The sequence below is a fragment of the Ambystoma mexicanum genome, chromosome 10 (assembly GCF_040938575.1).
Source record: "Ambystoma mexicanum isolate Mex_15411 chromosome 10, UKY_AmexF1_1, whole genome shotgun sequence".
Taxonomy (NCBI): domain Eukaryota; kingdom Metazoa; phylum Chordata; class Amphibia; order Caudata; family Ambystomatidae; genus Ambystoma; species Ambystoma mexicanum.
The window spans coordinates 1,514,427,741-1,514,455,617 of NC_090932.1; the positions used below are offsets into that span (position 1 = coordinate 1,514,427,741).

Genomic DNA, 27,877 nt, shown 5'->3' on the forward strand with positions numbered 1-27,877 from the left:
TTCTGGCAAAAATATCAGTGCCATCAAGAACTGCATCAACCTTCTTTCCGACCAACCCAGAGCACTCTCCAGTAGAAAATGCACTCTTTCATCATCAACAAGATCAGCATGTTCTGCTATCACATAGACACCAACTGACAGCACACTACACGTTCCAACACAGAAAACCACAACTACTTGGGAACATTTCGAGATACTCACTATGGAAGACCTCACTGCCACTTTAGCATCCCGCAACGCCACATCGAATGCAGATGACATTCTCCCTGCCTCCGTACTCAAAACAGTTTCGACTGAAGCACTCCTCCCATACCTGGCAATCAACAGCTCCCGAGCTCAAGGCACCTTCCCCTCGACCCTCGAGACTGGACAAATCCTCCCACTTCTTAATAAACCTACGCTAAGGACCTCAGCAACTACAGCTCCTTCACCCATCTTTCCTTCCTATTTAAGATCCTTGAGAAAGCAGTAGCCACACAACTCCTCCAACACATCAAAGGCAACATCCTCCTTCAGTCCTACCAATCTGGCTTCAGACCCACATGCAGCACATACACTGCTACCATCAAGGTGATTGACGATGCCCATAACTTTGTTGATGATAGCCCACTGCTTCACCTTGATCCCTCACCTACCTTGCATATTGCCACCAATTTGTGCAGTTGGATTCCTAGAGATCACCAACTCTACCCATCACCTCTGGAATTCTGCAAGGATCCATCCCCTCCCCTTGAGATCTTCAATCTTTACATGGAACCACTCTGAACTCTCCTTGCTTCTCAAAACATCCCACCAATATACCTCAAGATATCCTCCAATGAAGACATCCACAGTCTCAAGGCTTGCCTCACAATGATCCAGTCGTGGATGTCCAGTGCTTACCTGAAGCTCAACTCCTCCTCCTACTGCTCACCAATAACAGCAAACACCCTGAAATCCATACCTGGCTCTCTGCTCTCTGCTATGAACCTCAAGGGCTTCTCACCCAGGTGACGTCCGCTGCCAAGTCCCTTGGGTTTGACACCTCTCCTTCAAACAGCGCACACCAAGGAAGACACAGACGGCTTGGTATCAACCTGTATCTCCTGCGGAAAATCAAGCCCTTCATCTCAGAAACGAACTTCAGATCTGTCCAAGCCTTGGTCTTCTCCCACCTGGATGGTGGCGGTGTCCTTTTGGAAGGCCTTCAGGCGACTAACCCTGGCACTCCTGAGATGTTTCCTGCATGATGCAGCACAACCCATCAAAGGACTCCACAAATTCAACCACATCACCCGAACCCTCATCGAACTGCACTGGCTCCCGTTGCAAGCCTGTATCATCTTCAAATTCTGCTGCATCTTCAACAAGGCTGTCACCCTGAAGTAACCCAAGCTATCTCACTGAGAAACTTGGCATCTCCAGAGGCCAATGATCCTCCAGAAGTAAGGACATTTCAGACGTAAACTTTTGATGGTGCAGGAAGGAAAGAACCAGAACACAGACCTTCAGTGTCTGTGCCCCAAGACTCTTGAAACTACTCCCTGCCAACGTCAGACTCACCCTATTGCTTCTACAGTTCAGGAAGGAGCTTAATACCCTCCCCTTGAAGGAAGGGCTTCCCCCACCCATAGGTCCAGACACCCTCCACTCCTCACCCAACCTGAGACCCACTATTTCCTTGCCTTTTTGCTTGTTTCTCTGCTTCTCTCGCCGGGTTCTTCCCTCTATGATTGTAAAGTGTTATGTTGCTTCCCGGAGATAGGTCAGCGCTCAATAGATACCCTAATAATAATAATGCAAAACTATGCACATCACAGTATTTCTTTGTGTAGGTAAATGACACAATAATCTACTTGCAGGTGGTCCTGTGTTTTAGCGTTGCCCTGGTGACCCTTGAACAAATGTCAATTTGCAAAGTTTAAAACTGCTTTTTTAAACAGGTGCTGTACCAGTAATTGATACTGGGGTTGTCAGATCCCTTGGAGTTTTTTCAGCTGGATATAGGAACCCTTTCTTCTTCACAAAGACAAGTACATTCTTACACCTGCCTAACTCAAGGGAGTCTGTTTGTTCAAATGATAATAACATCGATCATTGTGGTGGGTGGTGCGCATTCCGGGCTAAAAGAAAGGGTGCCCGGTGCTATCTGGTTGCTGTTGTGACGTCTGTGAGGTGACCAGGGTCTGCCACTCTGCGTATCGGGTCTGACTTCAGACATGCCATGCTGTATGGTCAGTTTCACCTATAATGACCCATCATGGATGAGAACACCCAAAATCCTTATTGACCCGCTCACTAGCCCAGGGGTCTGCAACCTGCAGCTCTCCAGATGTTTTGGACTACGCGTCCCATGATCCATCACCAATGAATATGCCGGCTAGGGCATACAGTAGTTGTAGTCCAAAATACCCGGAGAGACAAAGGTTGCAGTCCCATGCATGATGATCTTAGTCAGTAACCTCTTCTGGTTAAATAGATAGGTATACTTCACAGATAATGTGGGATATGCAACCTCTCTCAAAGATAAATACTGTGTCAGTCCCATAATTCAATAACAAGATATTTCCTACACCACTGTACTTTCCATTCACTACTCCAGCTTCCACATCAGTCCTGTACTTCACTGCAAGCCCTGATTTCACTGCTATCTTGATATAAGTGTCCTTGGGAAGCAGAATTTTCAAGCCGGTGGAATCTAGGGCCTTCCCACTGATGGTATGTACATATCTTCATCACTATACAAGTTTATTCCTATATACTAAGGTGTTGCTTTGGGGTTAGCATCTTTGACTTTGTTGTACTTAACACCTTTACGGTGGTCACTGAAGATCTAAAGGGGGCTGCTTGGATAACCTTTTTGGATACCACTTCTTATGCCATATATCACAAAGCGGAAAGGTCCTCACAAAAGGCACAGCACCAGAACTGTAGTACAACATGATTTATTAGGGATATTTACACGGTTTGCGAAAAGGAAAATATAAAGGACTCAAATGTAAAAAGTCCCCTACTATTTCTCTTGTTGACTTTCAGGGTCTCTGGGTGAATTGTCTTTCTTGATCAGATTTCTTGTCTAGGTATCTTTTACCTTCTGTATGGTAGGAAGACCTCCTCCGTGGCCAATGTCTGGAGTGGTAGCTGCCAACAGAGGCTATGCCTGCTTTTCACCAAGGTAAAGAGCATCAAACAAAAATGAGGCCATTCTATGGGTTCCACTGGCTTTCCATTCGCCCAATCACCACCTCCCTGCCTCAGAATCCAGAGCACCCTCCTCTATAGCCTCCTCAACAACTCGCCTCGACAACTCGCCACATGCTCATACCTTTGGCACCCTCTACTTTCTTACCCTCTTCTTTCTTCGATTCTCACATGCACCTCCTCCACACTTGGTCTGTGCTCATTCCTCCTCCTTTTCCAAGCTCCACCTATTCAGGGTTCACCCTGTGCCAAACTACCAGCTTAAATCTCTCTGTGCAACACATTCCCTTTCCTCCACTTTCCTTCTATTCCCTCTGCTGTTATTCTACCACCCCTTTCTTCTCCCCTTCACCTCCCTCCATCTCCTATCATCCTGCTCCTGTTCTTTCTGCATCTCCTCCAGCCCCCCCCCAAATGAAATCCTTCTGCAAATACTCACATGCCACTATAAGAGTTCCTGTCTTGTAGAGGGGACTTGTCCAATCTCTCTGACCTCGCTGGTGTGCAACCTCTCTTTCTCTCTTCTTGCTCCACTTGCATGGAATTCTCTTCCTGAATTGCTGAATTGGAAGCGGCTGAGTCAGATCTGAGCCCAGAGGGAGCGAGCGAGTGAGGTCAGAACTTCAGTGCGGCTTGATTCACAGCGTTTTGAGCGTTTGAGCACACGAGTCACGTGGCGAGGCGAGATGAGGCAAGGTCCCATTCTCTAATCTGACGAGGACCTAAGAGGGTGTACAGCGCCACACTGCTCTCCCAGCTATGCAGTATCCGCAGTATCCAGAGGAACCGGAGGAGCCAAGAGCTAAGAGGAGCCAAGAGGAGCGGAGGCGGAGGCTGAGCAGACCGCGGGTGGTACTTGGGGAAACCCGGCAGTAACGCATGGCGGCTCAGTAATTCCACAGCTCTGTAGCTTGTGTGCATGGTGTTTGGGGGATACCCCCTTGTTACAGGTAACCTCTGTTGCTTGGCTGCTTTCCGCTGCTTTCCATTACCATTTGCTGCTCGCTGCTCTTGTTGTTTCTTGCCAGCCACCAGTTACCATTTTTGCCATTTTTGCCAGATGAGAACATTACGATGCCTGTCCTAACCCACAGTAACCCACAGTGTAGTCCACCCACTGTGTGTAGTCCACATTTCACAGCCGCTCTAAGGAGAGAGGAGAGAGGGAGTGAGGTAGAGCGGGACCCAGCAGCGCTACCAGATAGGAATCCGGATAGGGGGAAAAAAGCCTCCGGTAGTCTATTGGTAGTTTACTGGTAACCTACTGTAACGAGGCCCGGTACTGCAGGTGGTAGGAAGGCCATTGGTGAAATCTAGGCCTTAGGTGAAATCTTGGTCCGGGATTTACCCCTAGGCGCTACTACCACAGTCCCTACTAACTCTTTCTGTTCGCTGAAATGGCCACCAGCCCATCTCTGCCAGTCTCCAATATGATGGAGTCCCAGGACAGGCTGTGATCTTTATCCCAACATGGACATTACATGTAAAACTATGTTTTCTGACAACATACTTCAACACCCGGAGGAAACGGTCGAGGGGTTGGCCGGAGGGGGTTGCCCCTCGCAAATGGGGGGCGGATTCGTCGCTCACCCCTGGGCCACAAACTGGAGCGTCCAACTATGAGCCTGGGGTTGGAGCAGTGTATGGGGATGCACTGGTTGCCAGCAGAGAAAAGCCTGTTGAGGAGCCACAGGGGGAATTTATCTGCGCAGCCTCTTCAACAATGACTGACCCGAGTTCCCTACTTCTATTGAGTAATGAGTCAAACTTGTCAAATGGGGATTGGATGGCTACATCCAGGTCTAACAATCAAGACACTGTTAATACATTTGTTTTTGGTACTGAAAACCGGACAAACACCTCCAATGCCCAACATCAAACATCTAAACAGGGCTGGAAACCCTTTGGCACCACTTCTGTGATGGGCCTAAATGTGATGGGCCTAAATATTTCAACTTCAGCTGTTCACAAGGTTAACCAGCCCCACAAGGGTAACCATTGACCTGAATCCTCCGATCTATGTTTCCCTCCCTCGTTCTCTGGTTTACTTGATAATTGGGGGGAAATGCTTAAGGTCGGGGAAAAAACGTGGAGCCATTGTCGCATGAGGGGGGTCCTCCCTTCCAAGCAGACAGCAACTGCGGTGTGGGTCACGCCCCTAGGTTTCATAAAGGGGTCTTTCCACAGCAGGCTCCCTTCCCCAGTAAACGCTTCAGAAGGCAACCTTCTCCTACGGATGAAGACCTTTTGACAGTTCTGGCCACCACCCAGGTGGAGGAAGAGCCCAAAAAGGACCCCAACATAGACTCTAAAATGATCACTGCTTTTGCGCTTATCATGGCGCCCTTTATGAAACTAATTGAATCCCAAAATGACCAACTTCGTGATCACACGACTACAATCGCTATGCTACACTCCAAAATGATTTTTGTAGAAGGATTTATCTCGGCGCTCCAAATCAATCTGGACAAAAATGCGGACCAGACAGTACAAATCCTGAAGAGCATTATCGCGCCGATTATTAACCAAAAAGAGAAGAAAAGAGAAGATCAGAGAGGTTGAGCTCACAATCAATGGGAGTGGGTGGATCCCTTTTGGGTGTGGTAAATCTGGTAGAAGTATCCACCTATATGGACGCCACCACTACGAAGGGCCCCGAGGTAAGGCTCCCATTCTCAAACCAAATGGATAAATCTACAAGCACCGACCTCTGCATCATGGCCGACAGCGGTATGGAGAAGTTGGGCTGTTCGTCAAAAAATGTAAGCACATCAGTGACCGATGGGGCCATTACCTTGTTTTCATCCCAAGTTAAGCCACCAGGAGGGTGTGCCCCAAAAAAGAATGTTAAATTATTTGACTTGTTCACAAAACCACGGACCGGCCTAGTTCCATTGAACGTTGAAAAACTAGTAGTAAACAAAAATGGAGCAAGGAATTATGAAAAATCTAAAATCTTCTCAGAAAACCAAACAGGCTGTGTCAATACGAATTTGCAGAAAGGTCTCACCTGTACCATATCTACAAAAAAACTACCATTGCCCAGAAACCTTGTGCCTCCAGAGAAACCGTCAACCTTTGAGAGATCTTCAAAGAAACTAGGCGCAGTGTTCACAAAATCCACAAATGCAACGTTGGACGCAGTTGACGAAGACTTATGTACTGAGAAGGAGAGGGATAGTGTGGAAATCTCTCTTATGGAGCTATCGGTGTACACTGAATCAAACGATTCTTGGGCAGAGGAGGTGGGGGTCTGCTTTGTCAGAAATTGAAAGCACAGTGGAGGATGATGACCCGGCTGAATCTGTCAAGGGCAAAGGAATTGAGCGGAAGTGTGACAAAGCCGACCATACGTCCAAAGACGTTGGGGGTAGTCCAGCTGTAAACATCAATCTCCCATCAGTTAACCCGAAAACCTCGGGTGGTAAATCTAGTAAGACATTTTTGTGGAAGTCTAAAGTCCAGTCTCCGAGGGCTAACTCTGTACCTACTTTGGCACAAGACAAGGAGGCCTCCGAAATTATTAGACCCTCAGATTTTAGGACCTGGGAAAGCAAGAGAATACTATTGGCCCTTAAGATCACCGAAAACGAAAAAAACAACAGTGCTCAAAAAGATCTTCAAAATGGTCCCAGAAGATCAGTGTCCTGGGTTGACCAAACATCGGTGGAGCTATGCTCTGGGCCCAAAATCCAAATTGAAGAAAAAGGGCCGTAACGAAGGCCGCTAAGGGAAAAAGCAGACTATTATTGGAGAGAATCCTGGGCTACGAAGATAATCTCATCTTGAACCGTGCTAATGTCATGAGACTCCTCCACTCAGTCGACTCCCTTTCACAACTAAAATCAAAGGACATAGAACTGATTCAACTCCATAATGAGCTGAGACACGATAGCATTGTATTGCACCTGGGCGAGCGCTCCATCAAATGTCTACTCCTAAAAGAGGGGTTCAAACTCAACCTCCGGGGCTTCATGCTCAGAGTTACATGAGGATCAATTTTGCCTGTTGGAAGGCCCTAAAGTAAGGGATCAATTTCCAGCAAGAACCGAAATGCTGAAACCAGGTACTGATTCAAGTCCCGAAGTGGGTGCAGTAAAAAAGGGGAAGGATGTAATACAGGTGGATGCTCGAGGTGGAAGGACGTGTTCATTTTCAAAATAATCTGTGGACAACTCCGTGGGAGGTTCAGAGGGCTGGAGCTGGCTGGCAGGCTTCTTAGCAGTAAAATCATAACGCCAGCTGGAACCCTCAGGTGTCCACCCAACCAGCTTTTCACAAAATGGTCTGAAACAGGGGTGCCGTTTGGCTACAGCAATATTCTGCCTATTCATTTCTGACATGCATGAAGTTTTTGATGCTATAAGAAGCTTCCCACCGAAGATTGAGGGGACTTCGGTGGGTAGGTTGCTGTTTGCAGATGATCTTCTATTGCTAGATCAGACTGCGAAAGGTCTCCAGCGTCAGCTAAAAGCACTGGAGACCTACACCCAGGACAATGGTCTAAGAATCAACCCCAAAAAGTCGAAAATCCTGGTACTAGGGACCAACAACAACGTCAAGAAATTCAGGTGGTCCTTGGCAGGGGAAGTCGTCCCTGTGGTTTCGTCTATGATTTACCTTGGGAATTCATTAAACAACAGCATCATTGACGGTCCGGCTGTGGAGAGGCTAAGAAGTAAAGTTAAGAATTTGGCATCGCAAGCGCTCTTGATCAACCAACGTTACTGTTCATTTTCATGTCGACCGCTCATTGACTTCTATAAACTAAAAGTATCACCTATCCTGACTTATGCTGCTGAGGCGAACTTTTTTCTGGCTCCCGAGGTCTGGCGGTTACTGGAAGGATTGTTTTGGAAAAGAGTTTTGAAGCTTCCAACTTCTCTACCCATTGAATGCGTGAGGAAAGAACTGGGGTTGACCTCCCGCCACACTGCTATGGTTTGGAAATCTCTGACCGTATACAGCAAATGTCTTGTGCCTCCGGAAAGAAGTGGCTTTTTGACCATTAACGAAGCGCTGTCCACTAAACAGGTTCCAGTCCCAAACACTTGGCAGAAAACAAGCAAGTGCGTCTTGGACAATATTGCCCAATCAGTAAATCTGTTAGAGGCTAACCCGTCCAAGGTGAAGAAAAAACTCCTCGACTGGGATTGGATCTAGACCCAGGACAAGCTTAATTCATTCAAGTCCCTGTCCTTGGTACAGGAAGACCTTTTATTGCAGAGGTACAGTCAGTGCCTTAAGTGGCACCACAAAATGAGCCGGGGCTCATCAAGGGGGCGTGGCCTAACGGCGGGGGTCCCACTGGCCAGTTAGGCCACGCCCCCCTGACGAGCCTCGGTTCAATAGCTACTGGCACCCCTGCCAGGCAGCCTTTTGTAGAGATCAGCACCCTTGGGGAGAGGGTGCTGATCTCTACATTTATTTTCTATAGGCTAACCTGGCAGGGGATAGCGCCTCGCCTATTCAGCCTTAATGGTGGCGCTGCCCCTCGCCAGCTGGGGAGGGGCAGTGGCACCATTAAGGCTGAAAGGGTGAGGCCGCTGGAAGCAGAGGCCTTTTCCTAAAGAATGAAACTCCCGCAAATCTGCGGGAGCTTCAGTATTTAGAAAGCAAGGCCTCTGCTTCCAGCGGCCTCACGTTGTCTCCATAATGGTGGCGCCGGCCCACGGGCATCCCTTGCTTAAAGGGATGCCTCGTAGGTGTGGCGCCACCATTATGGCGGAAAGGCATTTTTTTTCTGAAGCCTGAAACTCTCACACACGAGCGAGAGTTTCAGGCTGTAGAGAAAAATGCCTTTTCGTGTAGTGGCTGCCAGGGGAGACTAGTGGGCCCCGGCAGGGCCCCGCCTCAAAACGAAATTTCAGAGCCTGCCAGGGCCCAGCCCCGGCAGGCCCCGGCCCACTTAAAGCCCTGGGTACAGTGCTTCCCTATTTAGACAGATTCCCTTCTCCTAAAGAAAGGCATCAATTCCTGAGATTCCGCCTGAACCTCTACCCCACAAGAGAAGTTACGGGAAGAAGGACCAAAAACAGGATGATCAGACTTTGTCATGTCATTGCTGTGGTCAGGAGACTGAAACGTTATACCATTTGATAATGAGTTGTACCGCATTAACACTTCTCATCGACAAATGGTTGGCACAACATTTTGAGAACTTTAAACTTAAACCGCCTCTAGAGAGGAGGTCTATCTTAAGATGGGGAGGAAAAGTTTCTCTGACTTTGGCACTGTTGAACTTTGTGAGAGAAATCTTTTTAACTTTGGAACTGAGTTTTTTATGATCTGTGAATTTCATTCTGTACATGGTGGTCCAGTGCCTTTGTTCTTTAATATTGCTTTGTTTGAACATTGTGATTTGTTTATTTTTCTTTTCTTTTTTACTTATTTTCTCCCCTTTTAGAGTTGGTTCATTTTTCATTGTTTCTTATTTTTTTATTATTGACTTTTTCCGTTTTTTTACATGTGTGCATTTAAAGTTTTTTTTTTTTTGGAAACTAATTGATGCAATAAAAAAAAGATTCTCACATGCACCTCCTCTACACTTGGTCTGTGCTAGTTCCTCCTCCTTTCCCAAGCTCCACCTATTCAGGGTTCACCCTGTGCCAAACTACCATCTTAAATCTCTCTGTGCAACACATTCCCTTTCCTCCACTTTCCTTTTATTCCCTCTGCTGTTATTCCTCCACTCCTTTCTTCTCCCCTTTGCCTCCCTCCATCTCCTATCATCCTGCTCCTGTTATTTCTGCATCTCCTCCAGGCCCCCCCCCAAATGAAATCCTTCTGCAAACACTCACATGCCACTATAAGAGTTCCTTTCTTGTAGAGGGGACTTGTCCGATTCCTCTGACCTCGCTGGTGTGCAACCTCTTTCTCTCTTCTTGCTCCACTTGCATGGAATTCTCTTCCCGCGGTCACCTGAGAAACAGTCCATATGGATGAGTTCAAAACCAAACTAAAAGCCTACCTCCTCGCCTCTGAGTTACCCTCTTAACGTACCTATCATCTGCCTGCTAGCTAACATTTTCTCCTCCCCTCTACTCTGCTTCTGTCTCTCACTTGCTCTGCCTCCATTCTAGCACTTGACCCATCATGGTCATACCCCGACCACAGCTGGCTGTACCTGTTGCTTGGCCTTAATCTTTGTATGTTCACTTACCCTCAGTGACTGTTCTATTTACTTCCCTCCACAACCTGGTCACAATGTCCCTCAAACTCCCCCCATTGTAAGATGTTCACTGCATCCCGTCAAATCGGATTTCTGATCTATTGTATGTTCTTTTGTGATCAAAAGAGCATTGTTCCTCCTCCATATAAATAAATAAAATAAATTAATATTCCTAGGTTTTTCTTACTCTGGGTGGTTGGCTGTATTTGTTCCACGCCCCACCCTCATTCCCCAGATTCCTGCAGCGTAAGCTGATGCTGGGGCCGCCAGCCATCTTGATTTTGCTTTCCATACAGAAATGCAGTAGATCTGAGGCCACCGGAGCTATGTGCTCTGCTGACCGGCCACTCTTCTGTGTTCACACCACAAGTAATGGACCTTTTCAGCCTGTTCAAGTACACCTTTTCCTGGATCACCTGAAAGGTCTGTGATAGTTATCTCAAACGTCCATATTGGTTATTTTTCATCGACACTAGTCACCAGCATAAGTACTGTATGAGGGTTACAGGGGTATAGATTCTGGTGTTTGTGTCGAACTACCACACACTGTGGCAAGACCCTAAACCATCTTTGGGCATGGTGTGGTCAGTCGGGGATACTGTCCAATATACCCGTGGGAGCAGCATCATGGCTCTAGTGACTGCACCAAGCTCTTTTGCTGCAACCAACACTCCTAAAAGCAGGCAAGTGACTGCGTTGCAGTGGCCAGCTCACTGTTCTGTATCAGGGCCTGCCTTCTGGCAATCTTTTGTCCCGCGTTCTCAGCAGTCTCTTGAGTCTAGCCTCCTCCTTTAAACTGGCCAATTCTCGTTTGTGGCTCAATTGGGTACTTGGCCTTTTTTGCTTGCTTAGGCAATGCATGTTCAACCTCTCTAATTTTACTTCCCTTGTTCCCTCTCCACAACTTTCTCTCTGCAATATCCTCTTAAGACCCTCAACTTCATGTGGTTTGTGTCTCCATTAATAGTTCCTCAAAGGTTCTGGCCGAGTTGAAAGATTTGCAATCATTTTCGCTCTCCAGGCTGGGAACCACACATCCACTGTGTGCCACTCACAAAACCCCAACCTGCATGTCTCAAATGGAATCAAGTTTAAAGATTAAACATGCACAGAGCACCTAAATTTCTGTATTCTTAATGAGGACAGGTTCTATTGGGGTATCCTCCCTCGGGCAGCCTGCATACCTTCTGTAGCGAACACTAAACCCACCCTCTCCCTCATTTCTTATCTTGTTCCCCCTTGCTGCTATGAGGGGTTCCCAGATGATGTCTGTAGTCCAGGGGTATTGGGGAGAAGTCTGAACAATTTCTGTAGGATCCTCAATGTGCCACCTTCATGGTAGTACCCTTCATCCTGAAGCACCAAAAGTCTCCCTGAAGTGGTGACAAACTGGTGACTTGGTCACACATGACAATATTGATTACCATTGTTCACCACAATTTTGGCATATGTACGTTTTTCAAAGCTTGCATTCCAATGTGTACCTGCTTTTTTCCCCAGATACACTGACGGTATGACGCACATGATTGCCGATTATGACAAACTGATGAAAAAGTTGAATGAAGCAGAGGTTCGGCTCCTTGAAGACCACATTCGTGACCTCGGCAAAGTTTTTCGTTCTGGACACAGACGACTTAACTGGAACTCCCTAGGTACATATAATTGTATAAAATAAATGTTACATTTGCAGTATTTATCAACGTAGCTATGATGGAAGACAACGTTTTAGTTTTATGAAATATACACTGCTAAAGATTTTTTATTGCACTCATTGGGGCTGATTTACTAAGCTAAATAAGTGGCTTAAGTAAGAACTTAAGTAATTTTTGGTGTACGTTTTACTTGGACTATTTGTTTTGAGCTTAGTAAATTTAGTTTTACTTACACTATTTTTTAGCACATATGTGGGTCTGCTTAACCAAGCTAAACAAATAGTGCAAGTAAAACTAAATTTAATAATCTCAAAACAAATAGTGTAAGTACAATTGACACCAAATAATGACTTAAGTTCTTAATTAAGCCACTTATTTAGCGTATATGTATATGTATTGGGTGGATTTACTAAGCCCAACCTACACCAGAAAATGGCTTACGGTTTACTTACACTATTTTGTTTGAGCTTACTAAATTTAGTCTTGCTTAAAATCAGTCCCATTGAGTTCCAGCTCTTAGCATTCTGTATTAAACCAACCTCTCCAACTTGGGATATGCCACACTGGGCATGTCACTGCAGGCTGATTTATATGGACAAGCATTGGCAAAGCCAACAATTTTAGCTTTTGTGTAGGCACAAGATAGCAACAGCTGACAAATAATGTTAGTGACTGGATATTTTATACTATGAAATTCAAAAATACAATTACCTGAGACATTTGTCAGTGGTTGACCCCCAGCATACGTTTCAGGTGTGCATACTGAAAACATGGAGTACTCAATTCATGACATAAAACATTAAGTAAAATGTATTTTTAAGAACCTTTAAAAAGAAAATAATTAGAAAAATTCAAGAAATTAAATAAGCAAAACCACTATAGATGAAATGTGCACATTAATAATTGTAACACATATAGCATGTATATATCATTTTCTTTTTCTAAATGGCAAAATACTTTAAATTATTATATTGTCATTTGATAACACTTAGTATTAGTCGGTAACTCTTTTCTATTAATTATTATTATTTATTGTGTGACATAGCTTTAACCAGTAAAACTTTACACACATCCATCAGTAAACAGAACGTTAAAGTATTTCAGACAAAGATAATACACTTAAACGAACTCTAAAAGACAATTTATAACAGATCTTTACAAAATTCATCATTACAGTCACAAGACGCCCACCAAATAAATTAAAACAGAACTTTTACAAAATTCATCGCCGCAATAACAAGCTGCTTGCTAGGTTCTGAAAGCAAGGTCCACTACAAATGATCCAAAGTAAAAACAGGGCTATTTCTAAAATATAATTCATACTGCTTTGCAATGGGCAGAATGTGTAATGCTTTCAATTACATGTTTTAAAGTTTCCTTTGATGTCCTACAATAGCGTCAAGAGTAGTCCACATTAGTTAATCTGTTACGCACCCCCACAAAGTCCTTTATAAGAAAGAGATTTAGCTTCAAACGTAACCAGAAGTCCCTACATTTCTTTGCAGGATGTTTAGTCAGACATTTCTGTACTGAATTATAGGATTTGATATCAAACAAAAAAGGATCAAATATTTTATATGTTTCTAAACAAGATCTATGAACAATCCAATCTCTTGTAGATTTTCTTGTTTACCTTCAGCAGAGTATATTCCAGGTCACTCAATGATGCATCATTAAGTTCAAGAATGTTAACATAACCATTGTTCCACAGAGTTAAAATAGCACAGTCATCTGGTGTTACAGAAGTGTTTAGGTGTTCAAATAAAGTGCCCACCCGGGGGAATAGAATATATCTTAGCAACTGCATTCTACGCCAAGAGATCATAGCATCCAGAGAAACCAAACCCAAAATATGCTGCAACGCAGCTAGAGGGATACTCAGAGGGAGTGAGAGAGCACGCTTCCACATAGTTGCTTCTACTTTCGACCACAGCATGTTCTCCTCCCCTACCTCAGCCCTATAGATCAGCCTGAGGACCAATATTTGTTTGTACATTTTAATCACTGGGGCTAGTGAAAACAAGCCATAACTTTTATCAAAAACTCTGAGTTGGGACGCCGCTGGGACGCTCGAACGGCAGGCCGCAACTTCTGGTTTCCTTCACTGCTGCATCAGCTGCTCTTTGCAGTGCTGCAAACCGTTCCGTCATCATGTTATTCCAAGACGCTGGTGGTCAAGATCACTTTTGGGCTCCAAACTGCAGTTGGCGGCTGGTCAATATCAGATCCCTGCACCTCAGACCAGAAGGAAACCCCACATTTCACTATCAAGTTTAAGACCAAGGGGAATTTCTTTTTCCCTACCGAGCCGTCAGAGGACTGCTGCTTCCAGCCTGCATTGCGGTGACTGTTGTGCCTGGTACTGCCCTTTGAACCGCTCTTTGGAAGTGTGTTTGCTGTGTTTGTCAAGGAGGTTGGAGAGAGACTTTCCTAACAAGTAAGCAGTGGTGAAATTACTGTATTTAAGCTCTATGCGCTTTAACATTGCTTTCTACGTCTGCATTTTCCGCTGGTATTCTATTACAGCATTCCGCTCGTAAACAGAGCTGAAAAGAGTAGCTGATGTGACTGTTTGCACACATTGCCTTTGAGCCTCGCTATTACTATCATTGGAGTGACCACTGTATTTACATTATTTTTCCCTAAGTAGAGGTAACTGCGGGCGTTTTAGCCTTTGAACCTCAACTGTTTCGATCTCTAGGTTCTTCCAACGCCATTAAAGGAATTCACTCTGCAAGAACGGTCAAGACTCCACTCTTTCCATTTCTTATTTCACTAATGGCTGGAGCCACAGTGGAGTGATTAAAAGCTGTACTTCGAGCCTCAAAGCATATGAATAGTCTCAAACACACACAACTATCAAGTGGATAGGTGAATTATGTTGCCTCATGTACAATCTAAGGAGCACGATTCATAGAGATGACTTACAAGCCCCCGAAAAGGATGATTGTTTGATCTCAGACTTGAGCCGCACCAAACCCACAGTCACTTCATCTCTCTCAGACGATATGGTGCATGCACAAACCAAAATCCATGAGTCTCACATATTGTTGCCTTCCACATATGATCAGTTGGTGCTTGAGGCCTCTTCCCTCCATATTCATGCAAATAAGCATCTTGTGTATGACACACGCCTTCAGTCTTTAGACTATACTATTTCCACATCATCCATGAAGTGTTGCATCAATCAAATTGTATGCAAAAAAAACAAAGATCGTGTAGTCTGGACAAAGTGGTAAATATGTCGTGGACAGCGAGTCCTATTCAACCCAACTCACTACCCTATTTTGACTCGAACAGACCACGCAGATGCTTAGACCTCTCTTGCTAACCCCAAAACCCTACTGAACATATTCAGGATCAACCACATTTAGACCATTTTGATCCACAAGTTAATGTTCCCTTTGTTTCCATCACAACAACTACACCACTTTGCTCATAACCTGAATCAGGTCAGGGAACTCGTAGGTCCAGTCCTCAGACCACTCAAAGCTGCGGAATCCAATCGCATGAGCAGACTATTGTACCTGATTCCTCAAACACCCACAATTCTACACTGACAGCCTTGGGTTTTGTGTTAAACTCTTTAGTCAATGTCTTTTACTCGTTGAAAGACGAAGTACGCACCTATTCTGGCATTATTATGCAAATAACCAAAGAGGGGAGCATGTTTGAATCCTCTCGTACTGGATTCAATGGAGTAATATCTCACCATTGTCAGAAAATTACAGAACAGGTCTCGGCACAGGAAAAGTCGCATATGGAAACTATGAGCAACATGACAAATGCATTCAACTCTTTTAAAGAAAACGATGAATTTGGATGGTCTGAAATAAAAACTGCGTTACTGACAAAAAACTATTCTGATACGATTCTTCCAGTTGAATTGTTATCTCCACCTCACTCTGCATCGCTTAATGACGATACACCTCTATCCATATCCTTGATGGAGGAATTAATTTGCCTAGCCCAAACAGTAGATGAACAAATTTTATCTAATGAAATTCAAATTGATCTTACATCTAGGTCACTGAACGCCTTCCATGTCCCTGTGAAGTTAAAGCAAAAAACAGGGCAATCCTGCACTAATACCTCCTTTCCTCCTTCAACCCATCCAGCCTTGACATCACATGAAGACTCGCCACTGAATGCTAATATGTTAAAAAACATTTTTTTAAAAAAAGAACATTTCAATTGAAGCCTCTCTCATAAATGAAGAAGCACACTCTACACCAAAAAAATCACTCCAAATCTAGTAAACAAACAAAGGCTGGCAAAAATAACTTTTTTAAAGCTCTGGATCATGTCACACAAGCAGCTGCAATAAAATCTACAAATTCTCAAGTCTCAAAATCATCAACAAAAATAAAAATAGCCAACAGCCGGTGGTAGATGTACAGTGTCTTGATCTCCCAGTCTCAAGCACTAGTTCTTCCAAAGATTCTGAATTAAGCAACACAAGAGCTAAATCCTGAAATGCCTCTCAAACTGACATGCCAGTTGTAAAACCCCTCAAATTAGCTTCTGTATTTTGCCAATCAAAACAACAGAAGGTACATGACAACTTTCCAAATGATTAATCTAAATCGGACTCTATACCGATGCCCTCTACTTCACTGTTGTCAAATGTACCTACAAATGCCTCCTCTTCAATTCCTTCACAAAGTTTCAAACCCAATGACTCGTCTTTGTTTGAAAATCCATTTGCTGACCCTTAATTATGGCTCAAACAATTAAATTTTAAAAAAGGCCAGTCTGCACTCTATCGCAGCGCCATTCTCTTATACGAAACAAATCTCAGATCTCTATCTGTTCTCCTATAAGGATATTGACAGATTATCATTTCCATATGAGACAAATACACATATTGCAGAACTTATCCTAAAGACCAATGCTGGAGTGCAAGCCCTTGTTTCGGCCTCTGCAGATCTCAAAAAAGTAGGAGTGGAGATGCTTCTAAGCCTGCCTCTTCTGTCGCAGACTGGTAATTTCAATGATTCATCAAAATAAACCACAGACATTTGACTCAGTGTTCCATCTGGTATTCTGTTACCTGCTCAGGCCCAAATCAACCTACAGTACAAATCACAGTCGATGGGCGGAAAGAAAAATCAAAATTATTGTCCCTCCTACCAGACATTATTACTGATTTGTTTTTATGCCTTAATGTCTCTGACAAATCACTCTAGGCAAAAGATTGGTTGAAATTATTCAATTGGAACACTCGTGGCCCCTTCTCAGACCTGGAGATACAAGGGAACAGATTTTTGGAGCCTTTGATTTTGTTCTATTCCAGGAGACTTGGCTCAGAACTGAGGCATATTTAGATGGCTTCACCAGAACATCCCAATTGGCAATCTGTCCTAATAATGGCCGTCCTTCCAGTGGTCTTTTGTTGGCTAACTGTAACACTGTAGGTAGGGAGGTGCTCTGCATCATCAATGACATTCAGGGAATTTTAGCTCTCAGATGTTCGATTGCATGGTGCCCAGTAACACAAGGTCTTCTGATATTTAATATATACTGGAATTTGGCAGCTGGCAATCTGTTCTCTTTCCAGGAATGCCTTCCAGCTATTTTGATTAATGCAAAAATCAGTTTTCCAGCTGATTTATTATTTCTTGTCTGTAATGAGTTATTCCAACACTGTCAATCGTTACATGATATGATATTATATGATAGTTTATTGATATATCGCCTATACACAATGTGTTTCAAAGCGCTTTGTTGGGCAGAATCATATGCAGTACCCTTTGGGAACACCACATACAATTAAGACTACAAGTGTAAGTACAATTTCACCTTTGGTACAAGCCTGTACTACACAGTAAAGTGTTAGCGATGGCTGAGCAGCCAGACTTATCTCAAGAGTAAAGTGAGCAGTACAAGAGGTTACACAAAGGACAACAATTACTATGGTTCAAACAAACACTGATTCAAGGTTTCTGAGTAAAAGAATATACATTTATTTACACCATCAGTTATAAAATAGTTCACTATCATTAAGCAGCAGAAAATCACAGTATTAATATTGTCACAGTCCATGCCCCTGACCCTCTCAGGTATAACAGCCCCCTGGCAGCAGTGGGGCTAAAGCCCTTCACACTGGCCCCAAGGGCCTTAAAACTCCATCAGAAACATGGAGGCCTATTGCACAGCTCAGTTCTTTAGAACCAAGCCATGCGGTCTAGTGTTTTGCGTGTGGCTGGGCCTGGAACTACGTGGCCTGGAACTACTTTAACTGGGCTATTTAAACCACACCCAAACAGCAGAACATGCTTTGCGTTATTCTAAACTCCTGCAGCGCAACACTCACCGTGTCCAGCTCCTGCTCATCTGCTTCTCCGGCAACCCGATCCTGAAGCCCTAGATCCGGATTCTATTAATAACCTGGAAGAAAAAGAACAGCATTAGCAAGCAAGAACACTTACCTGTGAAGTAACCAGCCTTGAATCCATCCTGCGCTTCGCTTACCTCACCCATCTCCGGAGTTTGCGGCAACCTGCAAAGGTAAAGAAACAAGGACAGCATTAATAACAATTCTTACCTGGGCAAGCAGTAAGTCCTGGCAGCACCCTGCGTTTCTCTTACCTCACCCATCTCCGGGTTTCACTGCAACCTGCAAGGGAGAAGGAACAAGGTCAGCATTAACAAAACACTTACTGGGCAAGCAGCACTTCGATCGCTCATCACTCCGGAACATCATCGCAACCTGTACAAAGAAGAGAAGAGAACACAGGTTAGAAATTAACACCAATAAACAGCGCAGCGCTCCGCGCATAAATAACTCACTATGGTCTTCGTCATCGGCGCAGCAACTCTGAGATTGCAACAATCCCTGTGAAAACAAAAAGAGACATTGGGCCTCATTACGAGTCCGGCGGTAACTGAGGTGGTAAAACCGCCTGGTTACTGCCAGACTCGTATTACCATTCCGCCTCCGTGACTCCCGGAAATACCAGGGCATTACGACCCTGGTGTCCCGGGAATTCCGGAGGCGGAATTCACTTAATCGCCATTCCCATTGAGTACTATAGGACTCAATGGGAATGGGGAAATGGAAACACCGGCACCATCTCGTGATGGTGCTGATGTTTCCACGTCTGCCTGCAGGCGGGCGGTGTTAAACCCGCCAGGTCAGACCTGGCGGGAGCATCACCTCCCGCCTGCAGGAGTCGGGATCGGGCAGTCTGGAATTAACAGTGGCGGCGGGTTTACCGCCACTGTTATTGCCGGGCCGCCCCACCTGTAATGAGGCCCATTGTTAGGGAACAGCGTAGTGGAGCAAGACGCCGAGAAGACAGAGAAAACGGAGGGAAAGAAAGAGACAGAATAAAGACGGAAAAGACATTATAACTCACCTGGAAGACAGCAAGCAGAGTCGGAGTCACAGCCGGTCTGGACCCGACATAAGGGCACACGGACCAGGGAAGCAACTATGTCCACGGAATGCCCGCACCAACCACGCGCCCATGCACAGAGACGCAGGACGGAGAGTTCAACACACAAAAAACCTAAGGTGAGCAATAACCCCAAGGGAGGGGATTTGGACTAGAGGGAGGCGGGAGTCCTCCCATCACAGAACCAGTATCTTAACCCTCCATTCTCCTGTTATAGGCGCTACCCAACGTCTGGTACATAACCAAGCAGAGAGGGGTCAGGGATAGCGCTTAAACCTCCATCCAGTATCGTGTGGCGCCCCCGTGGATAACAGGTGAGCGTAACAAATATACTACACAACACCCAATCAATTCTGGACAAGTTAAGCTCAAAATGAAGTGTGAGCAAAATGGCACTCCAGCAATTTAAAAGGGAGGAAAAGAGAAGGTTATCCCAAAATCAACAACACCAACAAGTTATAGGCAGGGCAATCTAGAAAAGGCTACTACAACTAGGATTCAAATCAATAGGCCTGTGCCAATGTTAATGGTTCAGAGTCTTTGCAGAAGATCACACAGTTCAGAGTAGTTTGCGGTTAAGTATTTGCCAAGAGTTCAAAACGAAGTTGGTCGGAGGAAAAGTTATTCAAAGGAGAAGAGAAGGACAAGGCTTCAGAGAGGCGAAAGATTTCAAGCACTTTCACCGCGGTCAGACGGAACGAACGACAGGATTTGCACAGTACCTTAAATGGAGACGAATGCTGTATCTGAGACATTTGTTCCTGGCAGTTTCTGCAGGCTTACGGTCCTGAAGCGACTGTTGTGGTGACAAGAAGGAGGACGTCTGGCGGGTCCTGCACTGCCCAGGGAAGAAGCCAGCAGCGGAGCAAAACGTTGGATAAAAGGTGCGCTCCTTAAAACCCAAACAGGTTCCGTTCCTCCTGGCTATCTGGTTCACTGCAGCAATGCACAGCAAATTCGACCAGGAGAGGGAGGCCGGCGTTTGGTGTTTGGCGAGCTGGTTGGTCCCACCAAGCTCAAGGGAAGAAGATTCCATGCAGATCTCCTGTGTCGTCGAAGTTTCGGCGATTCGGACCTGCAGCAGGGCTTAACTGGGATGTCCAGTAGTTGCAGTAGTAGTCTTCCTTCAGCTTATCTTCGGTTCTCTCGATCCAGTGGCGACTCTGCCTTCCAGTCTCAGAGACTTGCTTTTTATGCACCGAATCCCCCATTCACACAGCCTGGCTGTCAATCACACAGCAGGGTGGCTGTCCTGGCAGGATAGTCACCTAGCTAATCAAACTAGAGTGTGACTTGGGTCTCCAAGGAGACCCTGTTGAGGGAGCATCAAACCCCTCCCTCACATCCTGTCCACCGAGACACTCAGGCGCCTAAGGAGGGCTTCTGTGCAGAAGGCCGCCAAAGGGCCGCCAACAAAGGAACCAAACCTGGTTTGGCGTGCAGATTAAAACACGAGAAAGACCTTTACAAAAAGAAATGGTGAATAAACCCAACCGGAACCAAATAAAAGGGGTCCAGCGAGTTAGAGTTTGAGGCTACCACCATAGCCTCTTACGTTACCGAGGCTATTTTCATAGCTCGCGGTAGAATAAAAATGGTAGATACCACTGCCACCAGCCAAAGCTTAGAGAAAGGGGAACGTAAAAATGTCAATAACTATTAACCCCTCCAGTATTCTATTGGAAGATAGGTTGTACTTTGTCTGTAAATTTAAAAAGACTAGTAAAGTCAATGGCAACTTTACATGTTCTGGGAGACAGTAGTCAATCCCAGAAAATGGAGTTTAAAGTGGGAAGTCTGAAAAGACAACCCTGTGTCACTGCACTGAAGGTGTTGTGTGACACAAAGTAAAGATGATGCCTATGTATTGGGTGAGGCTCCACAGTCTATGAACACAAAAATGTTTAACACACAGCAAAACACATGTAAGAGTGGGAAAAAAGGCTCACACTCTTACCAGGTAAAAAAGATTAAACCCTAGAAATCAAGCAAAGCTGCTGAGGGACTCAACAGGTAAGGGAAATTAGCCATTCTGGAGAATTCACCCTAACACGCTTCAAGGCAAGGGAGGCAACAAGGGAAAATACAATGACATTCTTACAGGCCGTGAACAGTAAGGATGTGAAATTAACTGTTGTACTCTGTCTGACGACATTTCAGATAGTGCAAGATCTAAGACATAGATAAGGAAAGGAGGGGGAGAGTGGGAAGGAAATAGAAACAGACAGGCGACAACCGCACTAGGCCTGATGACATTTCAGATAGTGCAAGCGCTAAGACAGGCCCTCATTCCGAGTTTGGAGGTAAGTAACTGTCCTTACCGGCATGGTGCAAATACTGTGTCCGTGTAGGTAAGAGCCCGCTAATAGAGGGCTATTACGACTTCGCTGGCACGAGCTTTGCACCATGCCGGTAAGGACATTGCCAGCATGCCGCTAAAGACCCTAAATTGGCACTTAGCGGCATCATGGAAACCGCAGATAGCACTACCAGCATCAATGGATACAGCATTAGCGTGCACCGCTATTAGCGCTAATAGGCGGAACCGGAAGTAACGTCATCGCGCCGGAACGGGAAAGTGGATGTCGGCCATCTTTAAAATCACAATCCATTGCAATCCCATGGCTACAGGCAATGAAATACAAAACTGAGATCCCAGCCTGTCAGAAAATGACTCAGTCCACCCTCAAAGGCACACCTCGTCTGCGCAAACAACGTTTCTGCGACGAGGAGCGAATCATGATGGTTGACACCATGGCCCAGCATGCAGATGTGGTGTTCAGCACAGGCCTGCACCGTGCAAAACAAATGAGGAAGAAACAGAACTGGGAGGAGGTGGCCCAGAAGGTGTCCGCAGTGGGGACAACCACACGCAACACAAAAGAATGCCGGAAAAGGTGGGACGACCTGCGGCTGTGTGTCCGAAACATACTGACTGCCAAATGTCAGCAGGCCCAGGCAACAGGAACTGAACCATCTACGCCCATCAAGCTAGCACGGTGGGAGGTAACATGCTGCTCCTTGTTACACATGGAGGCCACAGAAGGGGTCAGGCGTGCTGAGACAGGAGTAACATCATCGGCTAACGAAGGTAAGTGAGCGTTGGCACTACACAAAAGTGAACACACACAACCAACACAAATTCAATGGCTGAGTCCAAATGGCAAGTTGATGACAGCAAGTACATTGCCCATCACCACCCACTTAATGACTGCCCTACAGAAATGCCACACCCCTGTCACAGACACACACAACCATTCCCAATGACACAAACCACCAGCGTCCAATTCCAAACACAAGTAACACCAGCATACAGACACACGCATGCAGCACTGCAGAGAAGCAGGCCCCACCAGTGTCCCATCCCACTGCATGGTGCATACAGCTCCACCACCAGGTGTACACCAGAGCCCTGGAGACACATCACATGGAACACACACCATGAGGTATGTACACTGCACGCAATCCACTACACACCCGTAATCCAAGAAGCAAAATACATGCACAACATGGATGCGCTAGAAGGACGCACAGACACTGCACCACACACCCAATACCTGTAAGCACCATGCCTGCCCATCCAACATGCAGACAGCAATGCACAGGACCCAGAATGTACCTAGATCAATATATGTCGGATGTCCCTACACCCATGACTCACGCCCTGCCTCTCCATCCCACACAGGCACAGTATCAGACAGAGATGACAGGCCCACCGCAGAAACAAAGCCAGCAGCACCAGGCAAAGCAGAGGGGAAGATGATGGCACCAGGCCATCCACGTCAAGGGCCAGGAGGATGAAAACCACCCCCATGCCACAGCAGTCTGGTAGACAGGTGTCACAGGCCATAGGACCTGAGGAGCATCCACCCCCGACACAAGGGAATGAGCACCGGCCTGGGAAATTGGGTGCCATCACTGCACACCTACCACAAGCCATTTCGCTCCCAATCCCACAGACCAAACGGCCCCTGCAGCCAAAACATGTGGACGAGGAGGGTACAGCAACGTCCAGCAATGGTGATGCACCTCAGTCACCGGCCACTAGTGACACAGGGGAGGTTGCCCAATCTGCAAGAGATACGATACGGCAGAGGATGATGTCCAACAGGACGAGCCTGACAAGGCAGGGCAATCCATGTCGGAGGACACTGAGGGGACACCATCCATGGGGCACACACCACAGCACTCCCTGGGACATGGGTCGTGTGGTGATAGCTCCGGGGAGGAGATGGCTGAAGCCGTATTAAGGCCTCAATTCAGTACATCTCCAGCTCCCATGCGACCACCAGCCATCAAAGACATGCGCGACCTAGAGGCCCACATCACCCGCATGGACGAGCATCAGCAGTCCATGGACGACATGTTGCGAATATTCATCGCAGTAGGGGAAGCCACACGCCAGGCCCACTGTGACAGCACACAGGCACTCGCCTGTGCTGTGAACCGTGTTGTTAGGCGGGTGCGCCAGGTCATGGAATCAGCCACCCAGGCACTCAAACATTTGGCTGCCGCCATGGCACAATGCCCTGCAGCACCTGCCGAGTCACAACCCCTGCCATCCATGAGCAGTACCCCTGTAAGATCATCGCAGACCAGCCCAGTGCGTAGGTCGCTACGCACCATGAGCCGGCCAGGAGAGCCACAGCCTCCATGCAAAAGGGGCCCACTGTAGCCGGACAGACAGGCGGGATGGAGGCTGTTAGAACTTGTGATGTGTGCTGGGATGTGGGTGTGTGGGGGAGTTGTGAGATGGGGTATTTGGGGGGGTTAGAGGGATGAGTGGTGGAGGGTGGTGGAAGGGGACAGAGGTGGGTGGGTAGACTCTGTTGCATCGTGGGTGAGCTGTTCATCTATGTAAATAGTTTTATTGATGATTACATTCCATTTTAGTTACAAATAACATGACTGGACATTGCTTATTAATTGTGTCAGGATTCAATGCCAAACAGTGTACACTCCCCAGAGTCCCCCAAACCCAGTGCACAGTGAGCATGATTTGATGCACCCTCTTCATCACAGTGCATGATATGTAAATGTACATTACTGATTGGCGCACTGCACGTTCCACATGGGCATTGGCACATGGCTGAAGTACTACTCTTATCCTTCATCATCCCCATCTTCATCCGGTGGTTGCTGTTAAATGTCAGGTGGCAGGGGTAAGTTCCACCGGATGCACATGTTGATCAGTATAGCACAGACCATGGTGATCTTGTCCACCTTCTCAGGCCCGTAAAGGAGTGCTCCACCATACTTGCTGAGGCAGCGGAAACATGCCTTCAACAGGCCAAAGGTCTGCTCGATCAGAACACGGGTGCGGATATGGACCCCATTGCACTCTTCTTCGTGCTTGGTCTGCGGGATCCAAACAGGGGTGAGGAGCCAGGGATTCAAGGTATATCCACAATCACCTGCATGGGGGCACAATGAGGTATGCGCGACTCAATTTGTGGCATTACACCTGTAGTAATCACTGTCATGGCTGCAGCTATTTGGTGTTCACATGCACAGGTCCCAGGGTGTATACATACAGGTACATTTGTCGCAATGTGTGCTGGACAATGGTCCGCAGGTGTGGATTGCATAGTCCACATATTTCAGGGTGTTCCCTTGCATGCTCTTGCAGATGTCCTGTATTGTGCTTTGCTGCCTTCATGTGCGTTAGGCATACTCACTGCATGTTGCTGGATTGTGTCGCAGAGGGTATGCTCAGTTGATGTGCAGTGGACACGTTGAGGGATGTGGCCTGCTTCTATGCATGGCGTATCGGTGTGAACCATTGGTCTGATGTAAGGCATTGTTGGTTCTGGTTCAGGTCGGAAAATGTAGGGCCACAGTGTTATGCTGTATGTGCTGTCTGCACTCACCCACCAATCACAACCCCCAACTGCATTGCCATGGGCCTGTCAGGTGACTTACCGAGCAGACAGGCACGTCGCTCCATGTGGCGGGGTAACAAGGAATTCCACAGCAGCATGGCATCACGTGTGGATACGGGATATCGGGCACGACAATGTGTCGTGATCTTGCCGGAGTCACATTCCATCTGCACATTGATGGAGTGGTATTGCTTGCGGTACACCACCTCCACGGCATGCGGAACCACCAACTCCGCGTGGGTGCAGTCGAGGGCACCTACACAATTTGGCATGCCTGCCAGTGCATGGAAGCCAACTTTTGTATCAAATATCTCCTGGGGAGTCCGTGGTAGGGATATGTATCCAGCACTTGGTTCAGTATCCAAGGAAATAAGGGTTGTGATATGCCATGCATGTGCCCCACTGTGTGCTGGTATGTGCCTGTGGAAAGGAAGTGGAGCACAGACACTACCGTCAGTAGAGGGGGGATGGCAGTGCATATTTCAATGAGGCTCACTATGTCGTTGTGTATCAGGTCTATGGTGGTGATGGTGTCCCGGTCCAGACGGTACAGGGTGTGGATCTGCTCAGGGCTTAGGTTGAAAGGACTGGCTCTGATGCGAGGGATTGGGGTCTGCCGGCGTGTTAACAGTGGCTGCACTGGTGGGGCATGCTGGGCCTGTCTCACCCTCCTTCTCCTCCTGCGTCAGCTCTTTGGTGGCGGCTGTTGTTGTTGTTGTTCATGTTGTGGCAATGCAAGCATGTCCTCCAGCTCCAGTAATCCTACTAATATTGGAATTATCTTGGTGTGAGAGGGGGTGTGGTGTGTGGGTGTGCTCCTTTTGTACTGGGCCTGACTCCATTGCCTCCACCTGTGCTGATTGTGTGTACCTGTGGCAGTTGTGAACACTGCTCAGGGCATTTTACGGGAGGTTGGCGATGCTGGTATTTACGGCATGCCAGTAATCACTTTTTCCGCCTTCATGAGGCCGTTATTTGCATGTCCGCTTCACTTGTGATCTATTCCTGTTTACAGCATGTCGCTAATGCCGGCATGGTGGGTCGTGTGCGCGCGCCCAGACCGCTATTAACGGCATCGTACTTTACGATGCCACTAATAGCGGTCGGGCTGGTCAGAATATCCCGTAGCAGTAATCGATGCCTATTCCTTTACCGGCATCGTTTTTCCCTTAGCACCAATCTCGGAATGACCCCCATAGATAAGGAAGGGAAGGGGAGAGTGGGAAGGAAATGGAAAAAGACAGGTGACTACCATACTAGGGCCGACGACATTTCTGGTAGAGCCGAAGAAAAACAAAAGGTGAGAGAGAGGGGTGCAGAAAGGGAGGGAAAGAACAAAACGCACTACTATCGTACTAGGACTGACAACATTTCAGATAGTGCTGGAAGGGTTGGGGGAGGAACAGTAAAGGGAGGGGAGAGGAGACAAACAAGGTTGTTATCATACTAGGTCCAGGGACAATTCTGATAGAGTAAGTTCATAGAAGAAAGTAAGGGGAGGAGGGGAGGAGATAGGAAAAGAGAGAAGGGAGAGGAGGTGAGAACAGAGAGTAAGCAGTCAAAAAGAGTGGAGAATCAAGAGGCGAGAGAGAATATAATTGCAGAAGTCAGTAGTAACATATAATGTTGCAAGCCAGGATACAAGATGAAGATGGGAACAGCATGATTCAGGGCCACCATGAGTAAAAGATGCAAAAGAAGTCCAGCATGAGAGTTGAGAAAGGGTGGCGCACTGTGAATCAATGAAGTCCATAAAAGTCAAATCCAGCATTGGCCACATGACTGTGATGGTGAAACCAGAATGTATCAGGACAAACTCCTGCAGAAGTAGGCTGGGGAGGGTTAGGGGAAGCAGGGTGGAAGAATCAAGCAAAACAGGTAACACCTGTGTGCGAGAAGGGGGGCGCAAGGGAACATCACAGGGGGGGTCCAGAGGGGGTGGGTGTGCCTGTGGGGACAGAGGGAGTAAACACATGTTGATGCATGCTTACCTGCTGTCTGAGCAGGGATTTGGGCCCTAGATCCTCCTGGTCCTCCAGGTCCAAACATGAATTGCCCTTTTCTTTATCTGCCCTTCGCTTCGGACGCCCGGGCGAGAGACGCCCTTGATCTAAGATTTAAGAGCAGGAAGGAAGAGGCAGGGCTAAGAAGGTCGGTGGTGCTTAGGCCAGGTGACCTAGATCCACTTGCACCTGCTCCCCAGCTGCAAAGGAAAAGAGGCTGGAGGGCTCCTTAAGTAGGGAAAAGAGCGGCAACCAGGAAGGCACCAGGTAACCGGGGCTTAGGCCAGATGACCTCGATCCACTTGCACCTGCTCCCCAGCTGCCATGTAGTGTCAATGCGACAGAGTGATCACTGTTCTTTGCAATCTGATTTTTCCATAGTTCCATATACACCTGTTGACTCATATGACACAAAGCTATCTGTCAATGTACAAGGGAAACGCGTTATTTCTTTTGCAAAACATGGTCAGCTATTGAATGACAAATTAGACAGCATTATAAATCAGGGTCAAGGATGTGATCTGGAAAGGTCATATTTCCCGGATGATTTTGTGAATTTTATTTGTCATATTAATCCACCTCGATCCAA

General features: G+C 46.6%; 1 protein-coding gene across 1 annotated transcript in view; it reads left to right on the forward strand.

Moving 5' to 3' along the window:
* The window catches only part of DNAH10 (dynein axonemal heavy chain 10), a 2,725,177-nt gene that overhangs the window by 488,197 nt on the left and 2,209,103 nt on the right, over window positions 1–27,877 (forward strand). Inside the window, exon 16 of the mRNA XM_069619694.1 lies at window positions 11,852–12,003. Coding sequence (XP_069475795.1) covers window positions 11,852–12,003 — 152 coding nt within the window. The remainder of the gene's footprint in view (window positions 1–11,851; window positions 12,004–27,877) is intronic.